Consider the following 22,089-nt stretch of genomic DNA (forward strand, 5'->3'; position numbering starts at 1 on the left):
AATTATAGTCTCCAGTCTCATCCAGTTTCCTGCAAATGCCATTAATTCATTCCTTTTTATAGCTGAGTAGTATTCCAATGTATAAATACACCACAGTTTCTTTATCCACTCGTTGATTGATGGGCATTTGGGTTCGTTCCTTGATTTTGCGATTGTGAATTGTGCTATTTTGCATTAAAACTTTTTTTAATTTGTTGTAGTAGAGACAAAGTCTCACTGTGTTGCCCAGACTGGTCTTGAACTACTGGGCTCAAGCAGTTGTCCCGGGTTTGCCTCCCAAAGTGCTGGGATTACAAGTATGAGATAGCATGTCCAGCCTATTTTTGCAGTTTTTAGTAATCAGAAACAATGCTTTGATAAAATACCTTGTAATATATCTTTACAGGCCAGGCACAGTGGCTCACGTCTGTAATCCCAGCACTTTGGGAGGCTGAGGCAGGTGGATCACGAGGTCAGGAGTTCGAGATCATCCTGACCAACATTGTGAAACCCCGACTCTACTAAAAATACAAAAATTAGCCGGGTGTGGTGGCAGGCGCCTGTAATCCCAGCCACTCAGGAGGCTGAGGCAGGAGAATTGCTTGAACCTGGGAGGCAGAAGTCACAGTGAGCGAAGATTGCACCACTGCACTCCAGCCTGGGCAACAGAGCAAGACTCCGTCTCAAAAAAAAAAGCAGTAGGTTGTAAGCCTATACTTCTTATAATTGACTATACATTGGGTGTTCCCACAACCCACTCCCCAGGTTTGATTAATTTGCTAGAGTGGCTCATAGAACTCAGGGAAACACTTTACTTAGGTTTACCCATTTATTGTAAAGATATCACAGAAGATACAGATGAGCAACTGAGTGGAAATGATGTCTAGGGCAAGGCATGTGGGAAAAGGCTTGGAGATTCCATGCCTTCCTTCCCTAGGCCACCCTCCCCGAACCTCTCCATGTTCAGCTGTTCAGAAGCTTCCCAACCCAGTCCTTTTGGGTTTTTATGGAAACTTCATTACGTAGGCATGGTAGATTAAATCACTAGCCATTGGTGATCAATTTAACCTTCAACCCCTCTCCCCTCCCCAAAGGTTGGGGGGCAGGGCTAAGAGTCCCAACTCGCTCATCATGCTTTGGTCTTTCCAGTGACCAGCTGTCATTCTGATGCCATCTGGATGGGCCCAGTCACTAGCTACAGTCAGCATCAGCATACAAAAGATACTCATCATTCCAGAGGTTCAAAGAGTTTTAGAAGCTCCATATCAGGAAACAGACATGAAGACCAAATATATATTTCTTGTTTTTTTTTTTTTTTTTTTGAGACAGAGTCTCACTCTGTCACCTAGGCTGGAGTGCAATGGCATGCTCACTGCAGCCTCTGCCTCCTGGGCTTCAAGCAATTCTCATGACTCAGCCTCCCAAGTAGCTAGGATTACAGGCGCCCACCACCATGCCCAACTAATTTTTGTATTTTTAGTAGAGAGGGGGTTTCACCATGTTCGCCAGACTGGTCTCGAACTCCTGACCTCAAGTGATCCATGTGCTTCTGCCTCCCAAAGTATTGGGATTGCAGGCGTGAGCCACCATGCCCAGCCCCAAATAAATCTTTTTTTTTTTTTTTTTTTTTTTGGAGACAGAGTCTCGCTCTGTCACCTAGGCTGGAGTGTACTAGCATGATCTCAGCTCACTGCAACCTCTGCTTCCCCAGTTGAAGCAATTCTCCTGCCTCAGCCTCCCAAGTAGCTGGGACTGCAGGCGCATGCCACCATGCCCTGCTAATTTATGTAATTTACTAGTAGAGACGGGGTTTCACCATATTGGTCAGGCTGGTCTCCAACTCCTGACCGCAGGTGATCCACCCGCCTTGGCCTCCCAAAGTGCTGGGATGACAGGCATGAGCCACCGCGCCCGGCCCCAAATATATGTTTCACAATATCACAGAGACAGTGGTATAGTGCATGGACTTTAGAACCAGACTGGTTTGTGACCTCTGGCAAATTGATCTCTCTCCATTTCTCCATCTACAAAATAGTGATAATAATAGTTTCTTCTTCCTGTTGTAGAGTTGTGAGGATTAAGTGAATTAAAAGAATGATGCCTGGCACACGTTATTCTTAATATCAGATATTACCTCGTAGGAGGCCCAGAGATTAGGTGACTGACCCATCTGGAGTCCCTGGGCTAATGAGGGTGGTATTAGGATGTCAACATTTGAATCCAGGTCGTCTTTTAACCTTTTTGGTCAGTCTTTGTACCATGTCATAGCTGCCTCTGGTCACTTCTTGTGGGACTGTTTTTAGTTACCTTTATAGCAGCCACAACATAGGTACAATGCTGGCCTAAAATAATTATTTGTTGAATGAATAAGTGTTATTTTTTATTAGGAAATCTCCAAAGGGCATGTTTGCTTAAGTTGTAGGGACAGAGGTTTTCACCTATTTTTCTTTCCAGCCACCTGTATCCCCTCAAGATTTGTTGCTCAGTGCCTTCCCCTAAGTGTTTTCTGATCCTTAGAGAAGCCCTTGGAGGGCTGGGCGCGGTGGCTCACGCCTGTCATTCCAGCACTTTTGGAGGCCAAGGCAGGTGGATGTCTTGATGTCAGGAGTTTGCGACCAGCCTGGTCAACATGGTAAAACCCCGTATCTACTAAAAATACAAAAATTAGCTGGGCATGGTGGTGCGTGCCTGTAATCGCAGCTATTCGGGAGGCTGAGGCAGGAGAATCACTTGAACCTGGGAGGCAGAGGACGCAGTGGGCCAAGATCATGCCACTGCACTCTAGCATGGGCTACCGAGGGAGACTCTGTCTCAAAAAAAAAAGAGAGAAGCCCTTAGAGGCCTTGGTTGATTTAATTTTTTGCCTCCTGAGCCCCAGGAGGGGCTTCCCTGGACTGTAATTTCTTCTTGTCAATAACTATAACTTCTTGTCAGCCTGCTTCCCTTGACTGTAATTTCTTCTTGTCAATAACTATAAATAGTTTCAGATTTGATAAATTAGACGGCTACAGGTGTGTGGATGAGATTCTTGGGGTCATAGATGAATGATGGTTTATAACTCATAGCAATAGCAGTAGCCAGAATATCAGTATTTTTTCCTTTTAACCTTTTTTTTTTTTGAGACAGAGTTTCACTTTGTCAACCTAGGCTGGAGTGCAATGTTGAGATCTCAGCTCACTGCAACTTCCACCTTCTGGGTTCCAGCAATTCTCCTCCCTCAGCCTGAGTAGCTGGTATTACAGGTGCCCGCCACCATGCCCAGCTACTTTTTGTAGTTTTAGTAAAGGCGGAGTTTGACCATGTTGGCCAGGCTGGTCTCAAACTTCTGATCTCAGGTGATCTGCCTGCCTCGGTCTCCCAAAGTGTTGGGATTACAGGCGTGAGCCACTGTGCCCGGCTGGAGACATTATTTTTATTATACTGGATGGTGAGCGTGTATTCAATTTGCTATGAATATAGATACTATCTGTCTTCCAAAGTTCATTATGCAAATATCTTCAAAGAGGTGCCCTGAACAGGTTAGTGCCTTGCTCCCATAACATGCATAACTGAGAGATCCATGCAGAATTGTCCTTTTTCTGTTCTCTGCTGCTCTTCTCTACTCTTAGGCTGCCTTGTGTTGGGCAGATAAGTGAACAAGGCACTGAAGATAGGGGAGATACATTGGGCAGTCCTACCCTCTAGTGTAGGAAAGACAGTCTGGTAGAGGACACAAACATACCACAAATATTTGTAACACAGGAAGTCCTGAGCAGTAAGACATGTGAACCCCTCTAGTAATGTTCTCACCATGAACACTGTTTCTTTTTCTTTTTTTCTTTTATTTGAGACAGGTTCTCCCTCTGTTGCCCAGGTTGGAGTGCAGTAGCACGATCTCAGCTCACTGCAGCCTCCACCTCCTGCCTCAGCATCCCGAGTAGCTGGCATTACAGGCACATGCCACCAAGCCTGGCTAATTTTTGTGTATTTTTGTATTTTTAGTAGAGACAGGGTTTCACCATGTTGGCCAGGCTGGTCTTGAACTCTTGGCCTCAAGTGATCCACCCACCTAAGCTTCCCAAAGTGCTGGGATTACAGGTGTGAGCCCCCACACCCAGCCCAATTTCTTCTTACTAGATGTCTCAGGCTTCCATACTGTTGACTGATCCTTCTTTTTGAAACTTTCAACCTTCCTTGTCACTTGTGACCCATTTCTTCCAGGTTTTCCTCTAATCTCTGTCTACTTTTTGGCTTTTTTCGTTATTTGCTTTTTTTTTTTTCTGAGACGGAGTCTTGCTCTGTCACCAGGCTGGAGTGTAGTGGCGTGATCTTGGCTCACTGCAACCTCTGCCTCCTGGATTCAAGTGATTCTCCTGCCTCAGCCTCCTGAGTAGCTGGGACTACAAGCACGTGCCACCATGCCCAGCTGATTTTTGTACTTTTTAGTAGAGATGAGGTTTCACCATGTTGGCCAGGCAGGTCTCAATCTCCTGACCTTGTGATTCACCTGCCTCAGCCTCTCAAAGTGCTGGGATTACAGGTGTAAGCCACCAGGCGTAAGCCACCGCGCCCAGCCCCTGGCTAATTTTTCTATTTTTATGGTAGAGATGGGGTTTCTCCACGTTACCCAGGCTGGTCTCAAACTCCCGACCTCAAGTGATCTGCCTGGCCTCCCAAAGTGCTGGGATTACAGCTGGGAGGTACCATCCCTGGCCCTAGCTTGCCTCAAGATGGTAGTGGACCTCAGGGTTCCAGCTGTAACCCTCTGCTTTAATTTTCGATTTCCCAATAAAGAAACTTTCTTCCCTTTTATGGGCTGACCCCTCCTCTACATTCTGTTCGCTTATTGTGACCTTCTAGGTGCATGAGCTGTGTGGTTTGTTACGTTTGCAGGCTGGCTGCCAGTACTTAGATTTATTATGCCTTGAAAATGGACCATTTAAAATATTTTCTCACAGAAGTATGTAGAGAAGTTTTGTTTCTACCTCAAGAAATGGGAAGTTACTGAAGCTTAAACCAGGGAAATATGTTGTCCTGCTTGTTTAAACACAGCAATGACCGGGTGTGATGGCTCATGCCTGTAATCCCAGCATTTTGGAAGGCTGAGGTGGGAGGATCGCTTGAATCCAGGAGTTCAGGGCCATCCTGGGCAAGAATGCGAGAACCAGAAAAAAATAAACACAGCAATGCCATGTAGAATAAAATTCCTCCCTGGTTTGGGGGGGAGGAAATCCAAAATATGTGTCTGGAATTTTGATCACAGTATAAAATATAATTGGGCGCGCTATGCGAATATCAGTCTTTGGCTTTGAATTATCGCTTTCCCTTCACTCTTTGGTTATTCTCAAGGGCCTCCTCGCTTCCGATTATCGGTCCAAACTCGGCAGCGTCCTTAAAGGTTTCTGGCGCTCCGGCGCGCTTTATAGTCGTCAGCGTTACGTGTGGAGGAAAATGGGGCGGGGTTAGAAAGTAGCTAGCGAGTGATTGGCTGTTTTGCTACCATACGTTAATTACCGTGATTGCCTAAAGCATCTTCAAAATTTTGAGCTTGTTTTAAATGCTTTGTCGAACTTTGGTAATGGAAAGATCGTTTTTGGAAAAAAGCACATACTGATATTTTTCAGGAGAAAATGGTCCTCACGAAAAACTCACCATCAGCTTAATATGTGTGAGTTTCTTTCGCATGGGGGAGGCGTAGCGTTATTTGTTAAGACTATATTTTCAGGGATCATTTCTATAGTTTGTTACTAGAGAAGTTTCTCTGAACGTGTAGAGCACCGGAAACCACGAGGAGGAAACGCAGTGTTCTCTTCTGAACGTGAAGCTGGCGTTTGGTATCGCTTCGTTTGCGACTGCCTTATGCCATTGATGATCGTTCTTTTCTTCCTCTGGGAGAATAAGAGGGAGAGAACGCAGTCTGAGTGGGTCTGGCATTTTGTTCGCGTATTAAAAGTAGTTTGTGTGTTAGTGTTTTTTCTTATTAATTATAGTTGAAGGTAATACTCGGTGTCTTTTTTGTTTTTGGAGACTAGTGGAGTGTGTAAATGTGTGTGTTTTCTTTTTTGAGTCGGGGCATTGTTCTGTCATCTTAGGCTGGAATGCAATAGCCCAATTTCGGGTCATGGTAGCTTCCGTCTTCTGAGTAGCTGGGAATGTAGGTTCGCCTCCAGGCCCCGCTAGTTTTTGTATATATAGTAGAGTGGCGATTTCACATTGTTGGTCAGGGTGGCTTCGAGCTCTTGAGCCTCAGGTGATCCAGTCGCCTCCGCTTCCCAAAGAGCTGGGGTTACAGGCGTGCGCGATTAATCTTTTCTTGGTAGGTAAGACGTGTTTTCTTTATTTTTTTCTTGGTCGTGTTGCTACTTTGGCCTTTTTCTTTTTTTTCAGTCCCTTTTAATTTTTCACAGCCTCATTGTTTGACAGTACTGGAAACTGGTCTGTTTTGTGTATTTTGTTTTCCCTTGTCTAATTAGTCTTTATACTTCAGTAAGATCTTTTAGGTGAGGACTTGTATTCCAGTGAGCTCTTTTTATGTTATAGCCTTCCTTCCGACACACACAGTATCTTTAGTCCCTCCCTCATCCCTTCCCATGATTGAGAACCATTTTAATCCATTTTGTAATACACCAGAGTGTGGTGAACTAAATGCTTCAATGCAACTTTCTGTAAATATTTTTGGTGAATAAACAGTGAGTTTGCCTTCCAATATATCTATGTGTGACTAATGAAGGCCTTCTTTAATCTCCTCCCCCCCAACCCAGTTCCATCTCAGGAAGTTTTCTGATATTTGCATTGATTCTGATATTTCCTTTGCAGGAATTTATGTTGATGCAGTTAACAACTTGGGCCAAACAGCACTTTTTGTTGCGGCATTATTGGGCCTTAGGAAATTAGTTGATGTTCTGGTGGATTATGGATCAGATCCAAATCAGTAAGTACAATAATATTGATGTATAGAAAATAGGGGTTGTGCCATTGAGATGAGTTGGGGTGTTTAGAAACTAATTTGAAGAACCATTGGCCGGGCGCGGTGGCTCACGCCTGTAATGCCAGCACTTTGGGAGGTCAAGGCAGGCGGATCATGAGGTCAGAAGTTCGAGACTAGCATGACCAACATGGTGAAACCCTGCGTCTACTAAAAATATAAAAAATTAGCCGGGCGTGGTGGCACATTGCCTGTAATCCCAGCTACGTGGGAGGCTGAGACAGGAGAATCATTTTAACCTGGGAGGCGGAGGTTGCAGTGAGCCAAGATCGCACCATTGCACCCCAGCCTGGGCAACAAGAGTGAGACTCCATCTCAAAGAAAAAAAAAAAGGGGGGTGACTTTTTCCTGACTCTTATAGCTGTGGTTTAAAAGAATCGGAGTTTAGGCCAGGCATGGTGGCTCACACCTGTAATCCATGAGCCACTTTGGGAGGCCGAGGTGGGAGGATCACCTGAGGTCAGGAGTTTGAGACCAGCCTGACCAACACGGAGAAACCCTGTCTCTACTAAAAATACAAAGCTGGGCGTGATTGCGCATGCCAGTAATCCCAGCTACGCGGGAGGCTGAGGCGGGAGAATCACTTGAACACGGAAGGAGGAGGTTGTGGTGAGCTGAGATCTCACCATTGCATTCCAGCCTGGGCAACAAGAGCGAAACTCCGTCTTAAAAAAAAAAAAAAAAAACACTAAAAGAGTTGAAGTTTAATAGTTGGTCTAAATTTTAATATGGAACAGCAACACAATGAATTAGTGACAGGTGAACAGCTACTTTTCTTTTTTTTTTTTTTCTGACACACGGTCTGGCTCTGTTATCCAGGCTGGAGTGCAGTGGCACAATCTTGGCTCACTGCAGCCTCCGCCACCCGGCTTCAAGCAATTCTCCTGCCTTAGCCTCCTGAGTGGCTGGGATTACAAGTGTGCACCACCATGCCTGGCCAATTTTTTGTTTTTTTAGTAGAGACAGGGTTTTGCCATGTTAGCCAGGCTGGTCTCGAACTCCTGGCCTCCATCCACCTTGGCCCTCCCATAGTGCTGGCGTTATAGGTGTGAGCCACTGCACTTGGCCGAACATCTCTTTTTGTGAAGCACTTCGGCTTTTCCTAGGGCCTTCCCAAATATTAGCTTACTTGACACCTTGATAGAGAAGGGAGAGTGGTGGTGGATATTTTTTCAGTTCCCATTAAACAGAAGCAGAAACTGGGGTTTTGAGCACTTAAGTGATTCTAGCTGATTTTCACAGGAACACCAGAATATGAATAATCATAAGTCTTTCCCATCTTACTTAAGTAGGCTGTGTTTAATGTACCTACTTAAATTATTGATATTGGAAGATTTTGTACTTTTTTTTTTTCTTGTGATGGAGTCTTGGTCTGTCACCCAGGCTGGAGTGCAGTGGCGCTACTATGGCTCACTGCAAACTCCACCTCCTGGGTTCAAGTGATTCTCCTGCCTCAGTCTCCCAAGTAGCTGGAATTACAGGCACCTGCCACCACGCCCAGCTAATTTTTATATTTTTAGTAGAGACGGGATTTCGCTATGTTGGCCAGACTGGCCTCGAACTCCTGACCTCAGGTGATCCGCCCACCTTGGCCTCCCAAAGTGCTGGGATTACAGGCGTTAGCCACCGCGCCCAGCCTGTTTTACCATCTAATCATTCCTCCCACAAACAGTAAGAAAGCTGGATTAGGAGAGAGATGATATTATTTCTCATTTCTCATGAATGCTAAGAAGGAAAGGAATAATGATTTATACCCAGCTAAGCTTACAAGAGAATCCAGGTCTACCTGGTATCAAAATGTGTACTATTCATATTTATTTATTGTAAAGCCTAAAAACTGGAGTCTCTGGCTAGCCAACTCAGAAGTTTATTTGGTACACACAGTGTTCAAAAAAAAATTGAAATAGTGGGCAATATTTAACATTTGGGAGATTTTATTTATTATTTATTTATTTATTTATTTATTTATTTTGAGAGAGTGTCTTGGTCTGTCGCCCAGGCTGGAGTGCAGTGGCGCGATCTTGGCTCACTGCAACCTCTGCCTCCTGGGTTGAAGAGATTCTCCTGCCTGAGCCTCCTGAGTAACTGGGACTACAGCACCCGCCACCACGGCCGGCTAAATTTTTTTGTATTTTTAGTAGAGACAGGGTTTCACCATGTTGACAAGGATGGTCTTGATCTCCTGACCTCGTGATCCACCCACCTTGGCCTTCCAAAATGCTGGGATTACAGGCGTGAGCCACTGCGCCCGGCAACATTTGGGAGATTTCAAATTAAAAACTGGGATTTCTGGCTCTTGGAAATTCGGAATATCTGGCTTTCCTGGCTCCCTTTCCTGCCCAACAGCAATAGATCCCTGACCCTCCTCAGAGAAAGCCTAAACCCAGTTACTTGGTCCAGCAGGCATCTGATTTGTGACTTCAATAGGTCCAATCCATCACAGCATTTCCACTGTGCATATAATAGGAATAAAACCTCCTAGCTGGGTGCGGTGGCTCACGCTCCTAGCACATTGGGAGGCCGAGGCGGGTGGATCACCTGAGGTCGAGTTTGAGATCAGCCTGGCCAAAAGGTGAAACCCCATCTCTACTAAAAATACAAAAATTAGCCAGCCATGGTGGTGGGCACCTATAATGCTAGCTACTCGGGAGGATGAGGCAGGAGAATCGCTTGCACCCAAGAGGCGGAGGTCGCAGTGAGCCAAGATCGTGCCACTGCACTCCAGCCTGGGTGACAGAGCGATACTCTATCTCAAAAAAAAAAGGGGGAAAAACTAAAGAAAAAAGAAGATGTTGCATTTTTGCTAAAGAACTGCAGGCTGTCCCAATATGGCCTCCATACAACACGGGAATATGCAAATACCAGCTGAGCCAGTCCCCATGCTGCCTTTTTTTTTTTTTTTTTTTTTTTTTTTTGGTATAGACAGGGTCTCTGTTGCCCAGGCTGGTCTCAAAACTCCTGGGCTCAAACAGTCCTCCCACCTCGCCTCCCAAAGTGCTGGGATTACAGGTGTGAGCTACTGCATCTGGCTGACCCCTTTCCTTCGGGGCTTTGAAATTAAACAATACAGTAGAGACAGTAGAGCGTGTGTGAGTCTAGAAAAATTCTGGAAGGAAACACAACAAAATGTTCATTGTTTTAAGTTACCTCTGGTTACTTAATTCTCATACTAATTGGCTTTTTTCTTTGTACTTTTCTAAGCTTCCAACTTTTCCTCCCCTAAGCAATCTTAAAACCAACCCCTCCACAACACACACACACAAAATACAAAAGCTGCCAGGCGCAGTGGCTCACATCTGTAATCCCAGCACTTTGGGAGACTGAGGCGGGTGGACCACGAGGTCAATAGTTCGAGACCAGCCTGGCCAACATAGTAAAACCTTGCCTCTACTAAGAATACAAAAATTAGGGTGGTGCGGTGGCTCACGGCTGTAGTCCCAGCACTTTGGGAGGCTGAGGGGGGCGGATCATGAGGTCAGGAGATGGAGACCATCCTAGCTAACACGGTGAAACCTGTCTCTACTAAAAATACAAAAAATTAGCTTGGTGCGGTGGCACGCGCTTGTAGTCCCAGCTACTAGGGAGGCTGAGGCAGGAGAATCACTTGAACCCGGGAGGTACAGATTGCAGTGAGCCGAGATTGTGCCACTGCACTCCAGCCTGGGTGACAGAGTGAGACTCTGTCTCAAAAAAAAAAAAAAAAAAAGAATACAAAAATTAGCTGGGTGTTGGGTGACAGAGTGAGACTCTGTCTCAAAAAAAAAAAAAAAAAAGAATACAAAAATTAGCTGGGTGTGGTGGTGCATGCCTGTAATCCCAGCTACTTGGGAGGCTGAGGCAGGAGAATCTCTTGAACCCAGGAGGCAGACAGAGGTTGCAGTGAGCCGAGATCGCACCATTGCACTGCAGCCTGGGGAACAAGAGCGAGACTTCGTCTCAAAAAAAAAACCCAAAAAACAAAAAAGAAGATGGTAAGACATTATACAAAGCTGTTTTTGCAGCGAGGAGGATATTGTGGTTCCCACAGTGCAGTCTGCTGAACTGCTTCTCTGCCCAGCAGTGGGAGAGAGCCTGCAGTGAGAACCAATGGGATCAGTGGTTCCTGTATGTCTGGGTGCAGGCCAGCCTCATTAGTATCACCAGGGGAATTTGAAAAATAAAACAAAACAAAACCACATTCCTGGGTCCTGTGCTTGCAAATTTTGTTTCAGTCAGTGTAAGGTATAGTCTGAGAATCTGTGCTTTTGACAGATATCCCAGTAGCTTATTAACTAAATTATGATACACCCATTCATTGGCATACTACGCAGCTGTTAAAAAGAATGGAGGTGCCTTGTAGTTTCTCATATGGCAATTTCTCCAAGATAGATTCTTAAATGAAAATGCATAGGCTGGGCGCAGTGGCTCACGCTTATAATCCCAGCACTTTGGGAAGCTGAGGCAGGTGGATCACCTGGAGTTCGAGACCAGCCTGGCTAACATAGTGAAACCATGTCTCTATTAAAAATACAAAAAGTAACTGGGCGTGGGTGGCAGGCACCTGTAATCTCAGCTACTTGGGAGGCTGAGGCAGAAGAACCACTTGAGCCTGGGAGGCGGAGGTTGCAGTGAGCTGAGATCGTGCCATTGCACTCTAGCCTGGGTGACAAGAGCAGAACTCTGTCTCCAAAAAAAAAAAAAAAAAGAGAGAAAAGAAAATATGTAGATACAGAAGAGTTTGTATAGTGTATTCTTATCTATACTTTTATATACATAGAACATTTCCAGAAGGATAAAAAAACTTGTAATAGTAATTGCTTCTTGGTAAGAGAACTGGGTGTCTGAAGTTGGAGGACTTTTTTCTTATCTTCTCTTCATCATCCTTTTATTTTCTTTCTTCCTCCTCTTTTTCTTCTTCCTCTTCCTCTTCTTCTTTTTTTTCCTTTCCCCCCTCCTCCTATTTGTGTTTCTTTTTCAGTTAAAGAGAGAGTTCCCCGGTGATTCTCATGTGTAGCTGGGTTAGGAAACTAAGGCTATACATCATATCCTCACTGTATCCTGGACACATTAAAGGCTGTCACTTCATGCCTCAGAGAGTTTACTGGCTTTGGTGAAATTTTTCTGAGATGAAATTTTTCTGAAGTGTAGATCCTTGACTGCGTTGCTAATGCCAAGGTTTTGTGGGCCTCTACCACAGGATTTTTTTGGGGGACTGTGGGGAGACATTCTCAAATGAGAGAGCTGGCACCTTGTTAGGCTGTGCTTGACTAGCCTGATCCCAGGACACTGCAGATGTGAAGACATTGTTTCCGTGCAGCCAATATCAGGGTGCTGGGGAAAGAAAATTGGATTTGGAACCAGGTCTATGCCTGGGAATGAACCTCAGCTTTGCCATTTTGTTTCCTCATCTATAAATTGGGAAATGATACTTCCTTGAAGGGTTGAGTGAAGGAGGGGAAAAAAGGTGTGTGTGTGTAGAAAGTTCCTGTGGTCACAGACGGGCTTCACAAATGATGATGTTATATTCCTCGTCATCAAGGTTGCCTTGTAGAATGGGAGCCATGTGTTGCACACTGAGCCCTGCTCCATGGAATGCAGGAACATTGCCATGGACATCCATTGTACCCATCTCTCTCCCCAGCCGCTGCTTTGATGGGAGCACCCCTGTCCATGCAGCAGCATTTTCAGGCAATCAGTGGATCCTTAGTAAACTGCTGGATGCAGGAGGTGACCTGCGACTCCATGATGAGAGGGGTCAAAACCCGAAGAGTTGGGCTTTGACAGCAGGAAAGGAGCATAGCACCCAGGTAAGGGTGGGTCCCACTCTGTAGCCATGCCCAGTAGAAGAGCACTGGACTGAGAGTCAGGCTCCCAGCGGTCAGCACAGAGCGTGCAGTGGCCTTAGCTTTGGCACTGGACTCTCAGGCTTGGATCAAAGCAAGTTAGCCAGATGCAAAACTTCTGGCAGTTCTAGTGAACCTTTCTACTCATCCATTCTGTGGGAAAAGCAAACAACTGTAACTTTGACCTATTTAACTAGCACTTACCATGACTCAGATGTTGTTTTAAATGTTTTTTATATATTAAGTTACTTTAATCTTCACAACAACCTCTCAGGTAAGTACTATTATTGTCCTTATTGTACAGGTGGGGAAACTGAGGCCCACTGACATTAAGTAACTTTGCTTGGCAGGTGGAAATTTTTTTTTTTTTGGGGGGGTGGGAAGGAATCTGTTGCCCAGGCTGGAGTGCAGTGGCATGAGCTCAGCATGAGCACACCAACACACTCGGCTTTTTTTTTTGTTTTTGAGACAGCGTGTTGCTCTGTCACCCAGGCTGGAGTGCAGTGATGCAATCTCGGCTCACTACAACCTCCGCCTCCTGGGTTCAAGCAGTTCTTCTGCCTCAGCCTCCTGAATAGCTCGGATTACAGGCATGCACCACCACACTCAGCTAACTTTTGTATTTTCAGTAGAGACAGAGTTTCTCCATGTTGGCAAGGCTGGTCTTGAACTCCTGACTCAGGTGATTCGCCCGCCTCGGCCTCCCAAAGTGCTGTGATTACAGGCATGAGCCATCGCGCCTGGCTGGTGTGATGTGTTTTAATGAAGACTAAATAACATAAATGTAAAACTCAAAGGGCAGGTACAGTGCCAGGCCCCTCTGTGCAGTCTCCTTTCTGGGGCTCCTGCTTGTTAGCTGTTGGGCCTTGGACCAGCAGTTTTACTCCTCTTGGCCTTGGTTTCCTCATCTGTTGAAGGAGGGAGTTGGAGGAAATTCTTGCCCTAAATCCTGTCCCTGAAAACATTCCATACCTTTAGAAAATCACCTGGGCCCTTTCCTTTTGAGAGATTTTTCTGTTGGGGGCTCTCAGTTCCTCGGACCATTTGTCTTCACACCCAGGCTTCCATTCCACTGAGAACTGGTGTGCCCGCATTGGGCGTCTCTGATATTTTGCAGATAGTGGAGTTCATGCAGCGCTGTGCCTCACACATGCAGGCCATCATCCAGGGCTTCTCTTACGACCTCCTGAAGAAGATAGACTCCCCGCAGCGGCTTGTCTACAGCCCGCCCTGGTTTGGGGGCCTTGTGCAGGGGTGAGTACTACCTCAAGCAGAGTGGGATATTCTCCATCACCCAGCCTTCCTTGTGGGAGCCCTGCAGCATGGGTTGCCTCGGCTCCTCCACATCAGTGCCCTCTGGCATCTGGCCCATCCAAAGGGGCGTGCTTGGAAAGAAAAGGCTTGGCTCTGATGAAGGAAGGCCAGAGGATCACCTTTGGCCCTCCCCAGAAGGTCTGAGAGGAATGAGTGTGGGCTCCAGTGGAAACCACTCTGTGTTTAGCAGAAGGGGAACATCTCAGGTCTGAGGAGCCCAGCAGAAAACCCTTACCCAGCAGGGCACCTTTTTGGCTTTTTCGTCGTCTCCTGAACAATAGAAAGAGTGTTCCTTTATTACTAAGGTTGCAAAAGACCACAAATGCTCAGCTTACAGTTTCTTCGGCTATTTTCAGCTGATATGAGAGACTTGCTGCCAGCTGGATGGGCAGTCCCCTCCTTCTTCCATCACAGCTGCAGCAGGTGGGCTCCATGCTTCTCTCCGTGCTCAGGGTTAAGCTTGGAAGGGAGGAGTGTCAATTTCAACTTCTCTGGGATTGGTTGACTTAGGGTTTGTATGTAGAAAATCCTTCCCGTTTGGATTTTCTCTGATGGCATCTCTTTCTGTAAGCAGGGTAGGTGGGCTCACCACACGTTTGCAGGCTTCCTTGTCCTGTCATTCATGCACTTCAAGTCCTGACTTTCCTCTGATGATTGGATGCTCCTGGCTTCTCAGGCGAGATGAGTTAATGATCCCGTTAACTCCTAGCTGCTGTGCTGCCTGCCACTCTGGCCAGTTTTGGCTCTTTATTCAGTATCCAGAATGACCTTTTAAAAATGGAAATCAGGTGGCTGAGTGCAGTGGCTCACACCTGTAATCACTTTGGGAGGCTGAGGTGGGTGGATCACCTGCCGTCAGGAGTTCGAGACCAGCCTGGCCAACCTGATGAAACCCCATCTTTACTAAAAATACAAAAATTAGCCAGGTGTGGTGGCATGCACCTGTAATCCCAGCTACTCAGGAGGCTGAGGCAGGAGAATCACTTGAACCCAGGAGGCGGAAGTTGCAGTGAGCCAAGATTGCACCACTGCACTCCAACCTGGGTGACAGAGCAACACACCGTCTCAAAAAAAAAAAAAAAAAAAAGCCGAGTGTGTTGGTGTGCTCCTCATAGTTCCAGCTACTCTGGAGGCTGAGGTGAGAGAATCGCTTGAATCTGGGAGGTGGAGATTGCAGCAAGCCAATATCATGCAACTGCACTCCAGACTGGGTGACAGAGCGAGATCCTGTCTCAAAAAATAAAAATAAAATAATCAAATAAAAATAAAATAATAGAAATCAGGTTGTACCACTCTGCTAAAACTCCTTAAGGACCTTCCCTGTGGCTATTAGGTTAAGTTCAGAAATCCCTTATCTGGCCTTGGAGGCCCTGCCTCATCCAAGCCCTCCCACTTCATCTCCTCCCTCTGCCCCTGGTGCTTGTATGGAGACCCCTTTCTTCAGAGTTTAGAGAATTGTCATAGTTTGCAATTATTTTATTTGTATATGTTCTCCAGTTTTCCAATTAAATTGTGAATTCCAAGAGGGCAGGGGCTGTGTCTGTGTCTGTCCTCTTCATTGCTACTAACCCTTAGCTGCTTGGTGCATGGTAGGGCTCTGTAGAAGGAGAGGAGGCTCATGAGTGAGCCTGAAAGGAAAACCCAAGTGTAAGAGTGCGTGAGCTTTTACAATCTTACTCATCTAGATACAGCATCGAGTTTAGAATTAGATGAAGCATTCTTATGGGGTTAATGGAATGTTTACATGGAAATACACTCCTCTTCCCTCACCTCTTTTTTTTTTTTTTGAGACTGAGTCTTACTCTGTCGCCCAGGCAGGAGTCCATGCAATCTTGGCTCACTGCAACGTCTGTCTCCTGGATTCGAGCAATTCTCCTGTCTCGGCCTCCTGAGTAGCTGGGATTAATATAAAATTAGCACACCTGGCTAATTTTATATTTTCAGTAGAGATGGGGTTTCACCATGGCCAGGCTGGTCTGGAATTCCTGACCTCAGGTGATCCACCCGCCTCTGCCTCCTGAAATGCTGGGATTACAGGCGTGAGCCACCGTGCCCACCCCTCTTCTCTTAATGTAAAAAACCACACAAATTCTTGAAATTAGAGTTAGCCTCTGAGATTTGTGAGTGGTACTATGTCAGATAAGATTTCTCACACGTGTGTGTTTGCACAGAGCTTGTACTGGGGAAAAAAGAAAAGCACTGAGTTGAGGACCGATGGCTGTAGATGACTGGAGTTAGTTTTTTCTCCCCTTAACCCAGCCGAGTTTAGTTATATAGATGTGTGCTGAGAAATTTAGGTAGGAGAGCAGGAAATGTTGATCTGAACTGCAGTTGTTGTCCAGGTCACTGTTTGAGAACACTTGGCTCTTTTGCTTAAAAAGAACTCTCCACTCCAAAGAGCCACGTACTGCCCAGAGACCCCAGAGTAGAAGGCAGGAGGCCTTGTCACTGGTTACCCCCAGTTCCACTGCTGCTGGAGGCTGACACCCTCACTGTCAGCACAAGTTCTGTTCCCCTGGGCAAGAAACAGTTCACTGTCTCCTAGATCTTCTGAGGCCTAAGCACATAAGCCTTATTTTAAGAAGAGACTGATGGTTTGGTGTAGAAAAGTGGCCTTTTTCTTAGGGCCTGTCTACTCAAGTGAGAGTGACCATATAGCTTATTATCTGTTGGCTGTTTCCAGAGTGAAAGGGAGACTATCAATAATGGTGCTGAGATACCAGGTGTAAACTGGGATGCTCAATTTATCTCAGTCTAAACTTCAGAGTCTTCTCCTCAATAGCATAGCAGCTTAAAGCAGATACGGGACAGCTTGGCACTGATGAGTTGCCGAGGAAATAGAAAAGAAGTAAAGCTTTTACATGTGTTCTCTAATAGTGGCATGTGGGGCCTCAGAGACCTGAGGTAGGCTGGCCCTGAATATGCACCATCCCCCAGCTCCTTTGTCGTTTGCCAAGAAAAGGAAAGTGCCTCTGGTGGTGGTAGGTTGTTTTTTCCTTCAGTCTGAGCTGAGAGTACTCAACTGGCAAGCATTAACTGAGCACCTACTGCATGGCACCATGCCAGATTCTGGGAACCAAAGAAATACGAGGCATCACCCCTCCTTCCAAGACAACTTCAGTGAAGGGGTACCCTGATGCACAGGTGATGGTTTGGGTGTGGAATGTGAGAAGAACAGTGGCTGGAATGAGCAACATCGGGGTCTGGTCACTGCTGCGTTTTATGACCTCAGGCCAGCAAGTTTCCTGTTCCTGGGCTTCATTTTTTTGCGTATATAATGAAAAAAACTGAACAAGATGTGCTTATGGTTATTTCCAACTCTGACCATCTGTATTTGTTATCTATTGCTATATAATGAATCACCCCCAAACTTAGCAGCTGCAAACAATAACATTTTTATCTCACACAATTTCTGTGGGTCAGGAATCAGGGAATGGTTTAACTAGGTTGTTCTGGCTCAGAGTTTCTAATGAAGTTGCAGTTAAGATGTTAGTTAGGGCTGTATTCATCTGAAGGCTTGACTGAGGATGGACAGTTGAGTTCCAAGATGGCTCGTTTACATGGCTGGCAAATTGGTGCTGGGCATTGAGCCTCCCCCTAGGGCTGCTCATATCATTTCCTCATATCATGGCAGCTGGCAGAGCAAATGATCCAAGAGAGATCAGGGCCAAAACCTTGGTAGATTTAGCCTCAAAGTGACAGACCATCACTGTTTTGCACTGTTAACAGTCAAAAATGAGTTAACAGGTCAGCCTTGTCTGACCTGTGAGCGCCTACACAAGGTTATGCATACTGGTAAGTGAGAATCATAGAGGCCCTCTCAGAGGCTGGCTATTACATCATCTCTAGTTTTGTAACAAAAAGTCTAGCAGTAAAGACAAAATCAACTATACCTTCTGAAAACTTGGTTCAGCATTATTCTTCTGGATATGAGTGGTTAACTGAGTTTTTGTTTCCTCTTTTAAATATTTCTAGAAACCCCAATGGCTCTCCTAACCGACTGCTTAAAGCTGGAGTCATTTCTGCTCAAAATATCTACAGCTTTGGTTTTGGGAAGGTAAGAGGTTGCCACTGACAGCCAGTGTTTGCAGGACTAACTAGAGAATCATCGGGCCCCATCTCCTACCTTTGTCCAACTCCTGCCTCCTTATCCTTACCAAAGTGGTGGTCTTTTCTTTTTTGTCCCTATTGAGGGAAAGGTATCTCTTAGTGTTCCTGTCATACTAACAAATTGTGAAACCCCTAGAGAATTCCCTTGGATGACCCTGGGCTAGACTTAAGTTTAGAAAATGATCTTTTAATTAATTAATTTTTAGTTTTAAATTTTTAATTTTTTTTTTTTTTTTTTTGAGACAGAGTCTGGCTCTGTTGCCCAGGCTAGAGTGCAGTGGCGCGATCTCGGCTCACTGCTGCAACCTCTGCCTACTGGGTTCAAGCAATTCTTGTGCCTCAGTCCTCCCAAGTAGGTGGGATCACAGGCATGCGCCACCATGCCTGGTTACTTGTATTTTTAGTAGAGATGGGATTTCGCCATGTTGCCTAGGCTGGTGTCGATCTTCTGGACTCAAGCAATCCACTCACCTTGGCCTCTCAAAGTGCTGGGATTACAGGCGTGAGCCAACTCGCCCAGCCCTACTGCACATTCTGTTTGTTGTGCTGAGGCAGCCTTGAGGGGCCGGGAGGAGGAATATCTGATTTGGCCGCACACAATCCTGGGTGCTGTGGGGGCCACAATGGGCTTCTCAGTCCCAGCCATGGCACTTGAAGCATCTGACTTCTTTCTATGAGCCTCAGTTTCTTCACGGAAAAGAATAAAAGGGAAATACTAATACAACCTTGAAAATTTTTAGAAAGATTAAAGATAATATAAAGAATTGTGGCAAGGCCTGGTGGCTCACGTCTATAATCTTAGCACTTTGGGAGACCAAGGTGGGTGGATCACTTGGGCCCAGGAGTTTGACACCAGCCAACATGGCAAAAGCCCATCTCTATTAAAAAAAAAAAAAAAATTAGCCAGATGTGGTGGTGCTTGCTTGTAATCCCAGCTGCTTGGGAGGTTGGGGTAAGAGGATGGCTTGAGCCCAGGAGGTCAAGGCTGCAGTGAGCCAAGATCATGTCATATGCCGCAGCCTGGGTGACAGAGTGATACCCTGTCTCAAAAAAAAAAAGAAAAAAAAAAAAAAGGCCTAGTGCACAGGGGTATTCAGAAAGTTGATAAATAGCAGCTATCATTCTTTTAGCTGGCTGATAGGATTCTGGATGTGTTCTGCTTTTCCTCCCTTCTCCCCCTAATTTGAGGCTATGCCTTGGTTTCAGTTTTATCTCACAGGGGCAACACAGATCGCCTATCTAGGATCTCTTCTGGTCATTGGAGAAAAGGAAGTGATTCAAGCTGATGATGAGCCCACCTTCTCTTTCTTCAGTGGTCCCTACATGGTCATGACCAAGTAAGTGGGGGCTGGCGAGTGGGAGGTCTGATTGAGTTTCAGGGGAAGAGTGTGGGCTGCATGTGACTTCCTTATATGTGGGGAGTTTCTACTCAAACACAGGGAACACATTAGAACATCTCTCTAAATCAGGGTTTCTCAGCCAGGACACTATTACCATTTTTGGCCAGATGATCCTTTGTTGTTGGGAGTAGTCCTGTGCATTGTAGGATGTTTAGAAGCCCCTGGTCTCTACCCACTAGTGCCAGTTACAATCCCTTACAGCCCCCACAGTTGTGACAACCAAACTGTCTTACAGACATTGCCAAATGTCCTCTGGGGGAGAACCACTGCTCTGAAAGATTACTCATTACAATATTTTAATGTCTTTGCTTGCTAAAGAATTAGAGGCAGCTTGGTAGTGACTATCTTGCCTCTGATACAGGCTAAGGGTAACGAAGCCCCTATAGAAGCTGTTTTATTGCTACTGCTTTTGCCCAAGTCTTTACCATCCCTCACCTGGACTGGTCTCCTAACTGGCTTCCCATTCTCTGGACCACCCCTCCCCTACCCATTCCCCACACTGCCGGTACCATTGTGCTTTTGAATACAAATCTGATCAAGTCACTCCCTCCCTTGCATTCAGTGACGACTTCCCACCACCTATACCTAAGTTCTCCAAGGTGCTTTAGTACCTGGGGGTAGTGGGAGGGAGGACCCAGTAGTGCCCAGTGGGCATTGCAAGTTCTGTGTGGAGACCACTTCTCTGGTCCTTGCTTAGGAAAGCTCATTCATTGAAGGAGTAAGTGGCTGCTCACTCCCTTCTGCTGAAACTCTTTCCTGTCCTTGTAGCCTGGTGTGGAATGGGAGCAGGGTCACAGTGAAAGAGCTGAATCTCCCCACCCACCCACACTGCAGCAAGCTGCGGCTGGCCGACTTGTTAATTGCTGAGCAGGAACACAGCAGGTGAGAAGGAAGCCCAAGGCCCAGGCCCCTTATAGATCTAGATCTTTCTACAGACCCAGGTTCTGGGCTATTCAGCTCTGTGCCTGGGATAGGGAGCTCCAGCCCCTCTCAGTCTGAGCGTTTCCTGACTGTTGAAATTGATTGACTTGACTTCCAGGGGCTGCCAAGAAAGATGAAGAGAAATTAATGAGTAGCCTGAGCAGTGGGGACAGTGGTGGTGAGGGCCTCTGTCTGTCAGCTGCCCTGTAACCCATGTCTCTGAATGCGGCAGCCTCCATGCAGGCCCTTCTGGTTATTATGCTACAATCCCTGAGTCCCACCCTCTTTGGGTCCTGTGCCCATCGGGACAACATGTGGCTATCCTGTTTTCATAGAGCATGGCTTGCTGAAAATCCAGATGTCTGAGGACATGTCTCATGTCCATTGATGACAGGCTCATGGATCTCTGGACCTTAGGGTTCCTGTGGCCCCAGAGTTAGGTCCCTCTGCTCTTGCTAGGACAGGGTCTTGATTCATTCATTCAGTGGACCCAGAGTTAGGTCATTCTGCTCTTGCTAGGACAGGTTCTTGATTCATTTGTTCAGTGGACCCAGGCTCATCGAGCTCTCTCCTGAGAAGGCTTCTCAACTCCTGCAGGAGGCATGTAGAGGAACCACATTCTTTTTTTTTGTGGAATTCAACTTGAAGGGACCAAAGGAAGCTTTAAGGAGGAGCCTAGGCAGCATAGACTTTGACATGAGACTGAGTCGGGTGTGCAAACTTGGATGAAGTCCTGACATATTTCTTCCTCTTTTTTGGGGGGTGGCAGTGGGGATTGAGTCTCACTCTGTCACCCAGGCTGGAATGCAGTGGTATGATCTAGGCTCACTGCAACCTCCACCTCCTGGGCTCAAGCGATTCCCGGGCCTCAGCCTCCTGAGTAGCTGGGACTACTGGCATGTGCCACTACACCTGGCTAACTTTTGTATTTTCAGTAGAGATAGGGTTTCATCATCTTGGCCAGGCTGGCCTCAAACTCCTGATTTCAAGTGATCTGCCCACCTTGGCTTCCCAAAGTGCTGGGATTACAGATGTGAGCCACTGCACCAGGCCCTGACATTTCCCTGATGTTGGTCTCCTCATCTATAAAATGAGTATAATGATACATTTCTTGCAGGTGGTTGTTAGGATCTGAGACGATATGTGCAAAGAATGCAGGAGCTCTTAGCCACATTGTCATTGTTGTCATTGATGGCTCTAAGCTCTCAGGGTCTCATCACTTAGGACCACAGATTCCAACAGAAACCCTTACCAACACCTCATCCTGTTTTCTTAGAAAACATTGTATACAAAAGGCCGGGTGCAATGGCTCATGCCTGTAATCCCAGCACTTTGGGAGGCCAAGGTGGGTGGATCACCTGAGGTCAGGAGTTCAAGACCAGCCTGGCCAACATGGCAAAACCCCGTTTTTACTAGAAATACAAAAATTAGCCGCACATGGTGGTGGTCACCCATAATCCCAGCTACTTGGAAGGCTGAGGCAGTAGAATTGCTTGAACCCAAGAGGCGGAGGTTGCAGTGAGCCGAGATCATGCCACTGTACTCCAGACTGGGCAATAGAGTGAGACTCGGTCTCAAA

General features: G+C 46.2%; 1 protein-coding gene across 1 annotated transcript in view; it reads left to right on the forward strand.

Annotated features, from left to right (window-relative positions):
- TEX14 (testis expressed 14) overlaps window positions 1–22,089 on the forward strand; it is a 167,127-nt gene that overhangs the window by 75,999 nt on the left and 69,039 nt on the right. Inside the window, exons 3-8 of the mRNA XM_011953776.1 lie at window positions 6,775–6,889; window positions 12,564–12,729; window positions 13,883–14,019; window positions 18,055–18,136; window positions 19,396–19,526; window positions 20,358–20,471. Coding sequence (XP_011809166.1) covers window positions 6,775–6,889; window positions 12,564–12,729; window positions 13,883–14,019; window positions 18,055–18,136; window positions 19,396–19,526; window positions 20,358–20,471 — 745 coding nt within the window. The remainder of the gene's footprint in view (window positions 1–6,774; window positions 6,890–12,563; window positions 12,730–13,882; window positions 14,020–18,054; window positions 18,137–19,395; window positions 19,527–20,357; window positions 20,472–22,089) is intronic.

The sequence above is a fragment of the Colobus angolensis genome, unplaced genomic scaffold, assembly GCF_000951035.1.
Source record: "Colobus angolensis palliatus isolate OR3802 unplaced genomic scaffold, Cang.pa_1.0 Scaffold37, whole genome shotgun sequence".
In the NCBI taxonomy this organism is placed as follows: Eukaryota; Metazoa; Chordata; class Mammalia; order Primates; family Cercopithecidae; genus Colobus; species Colobus angolensis.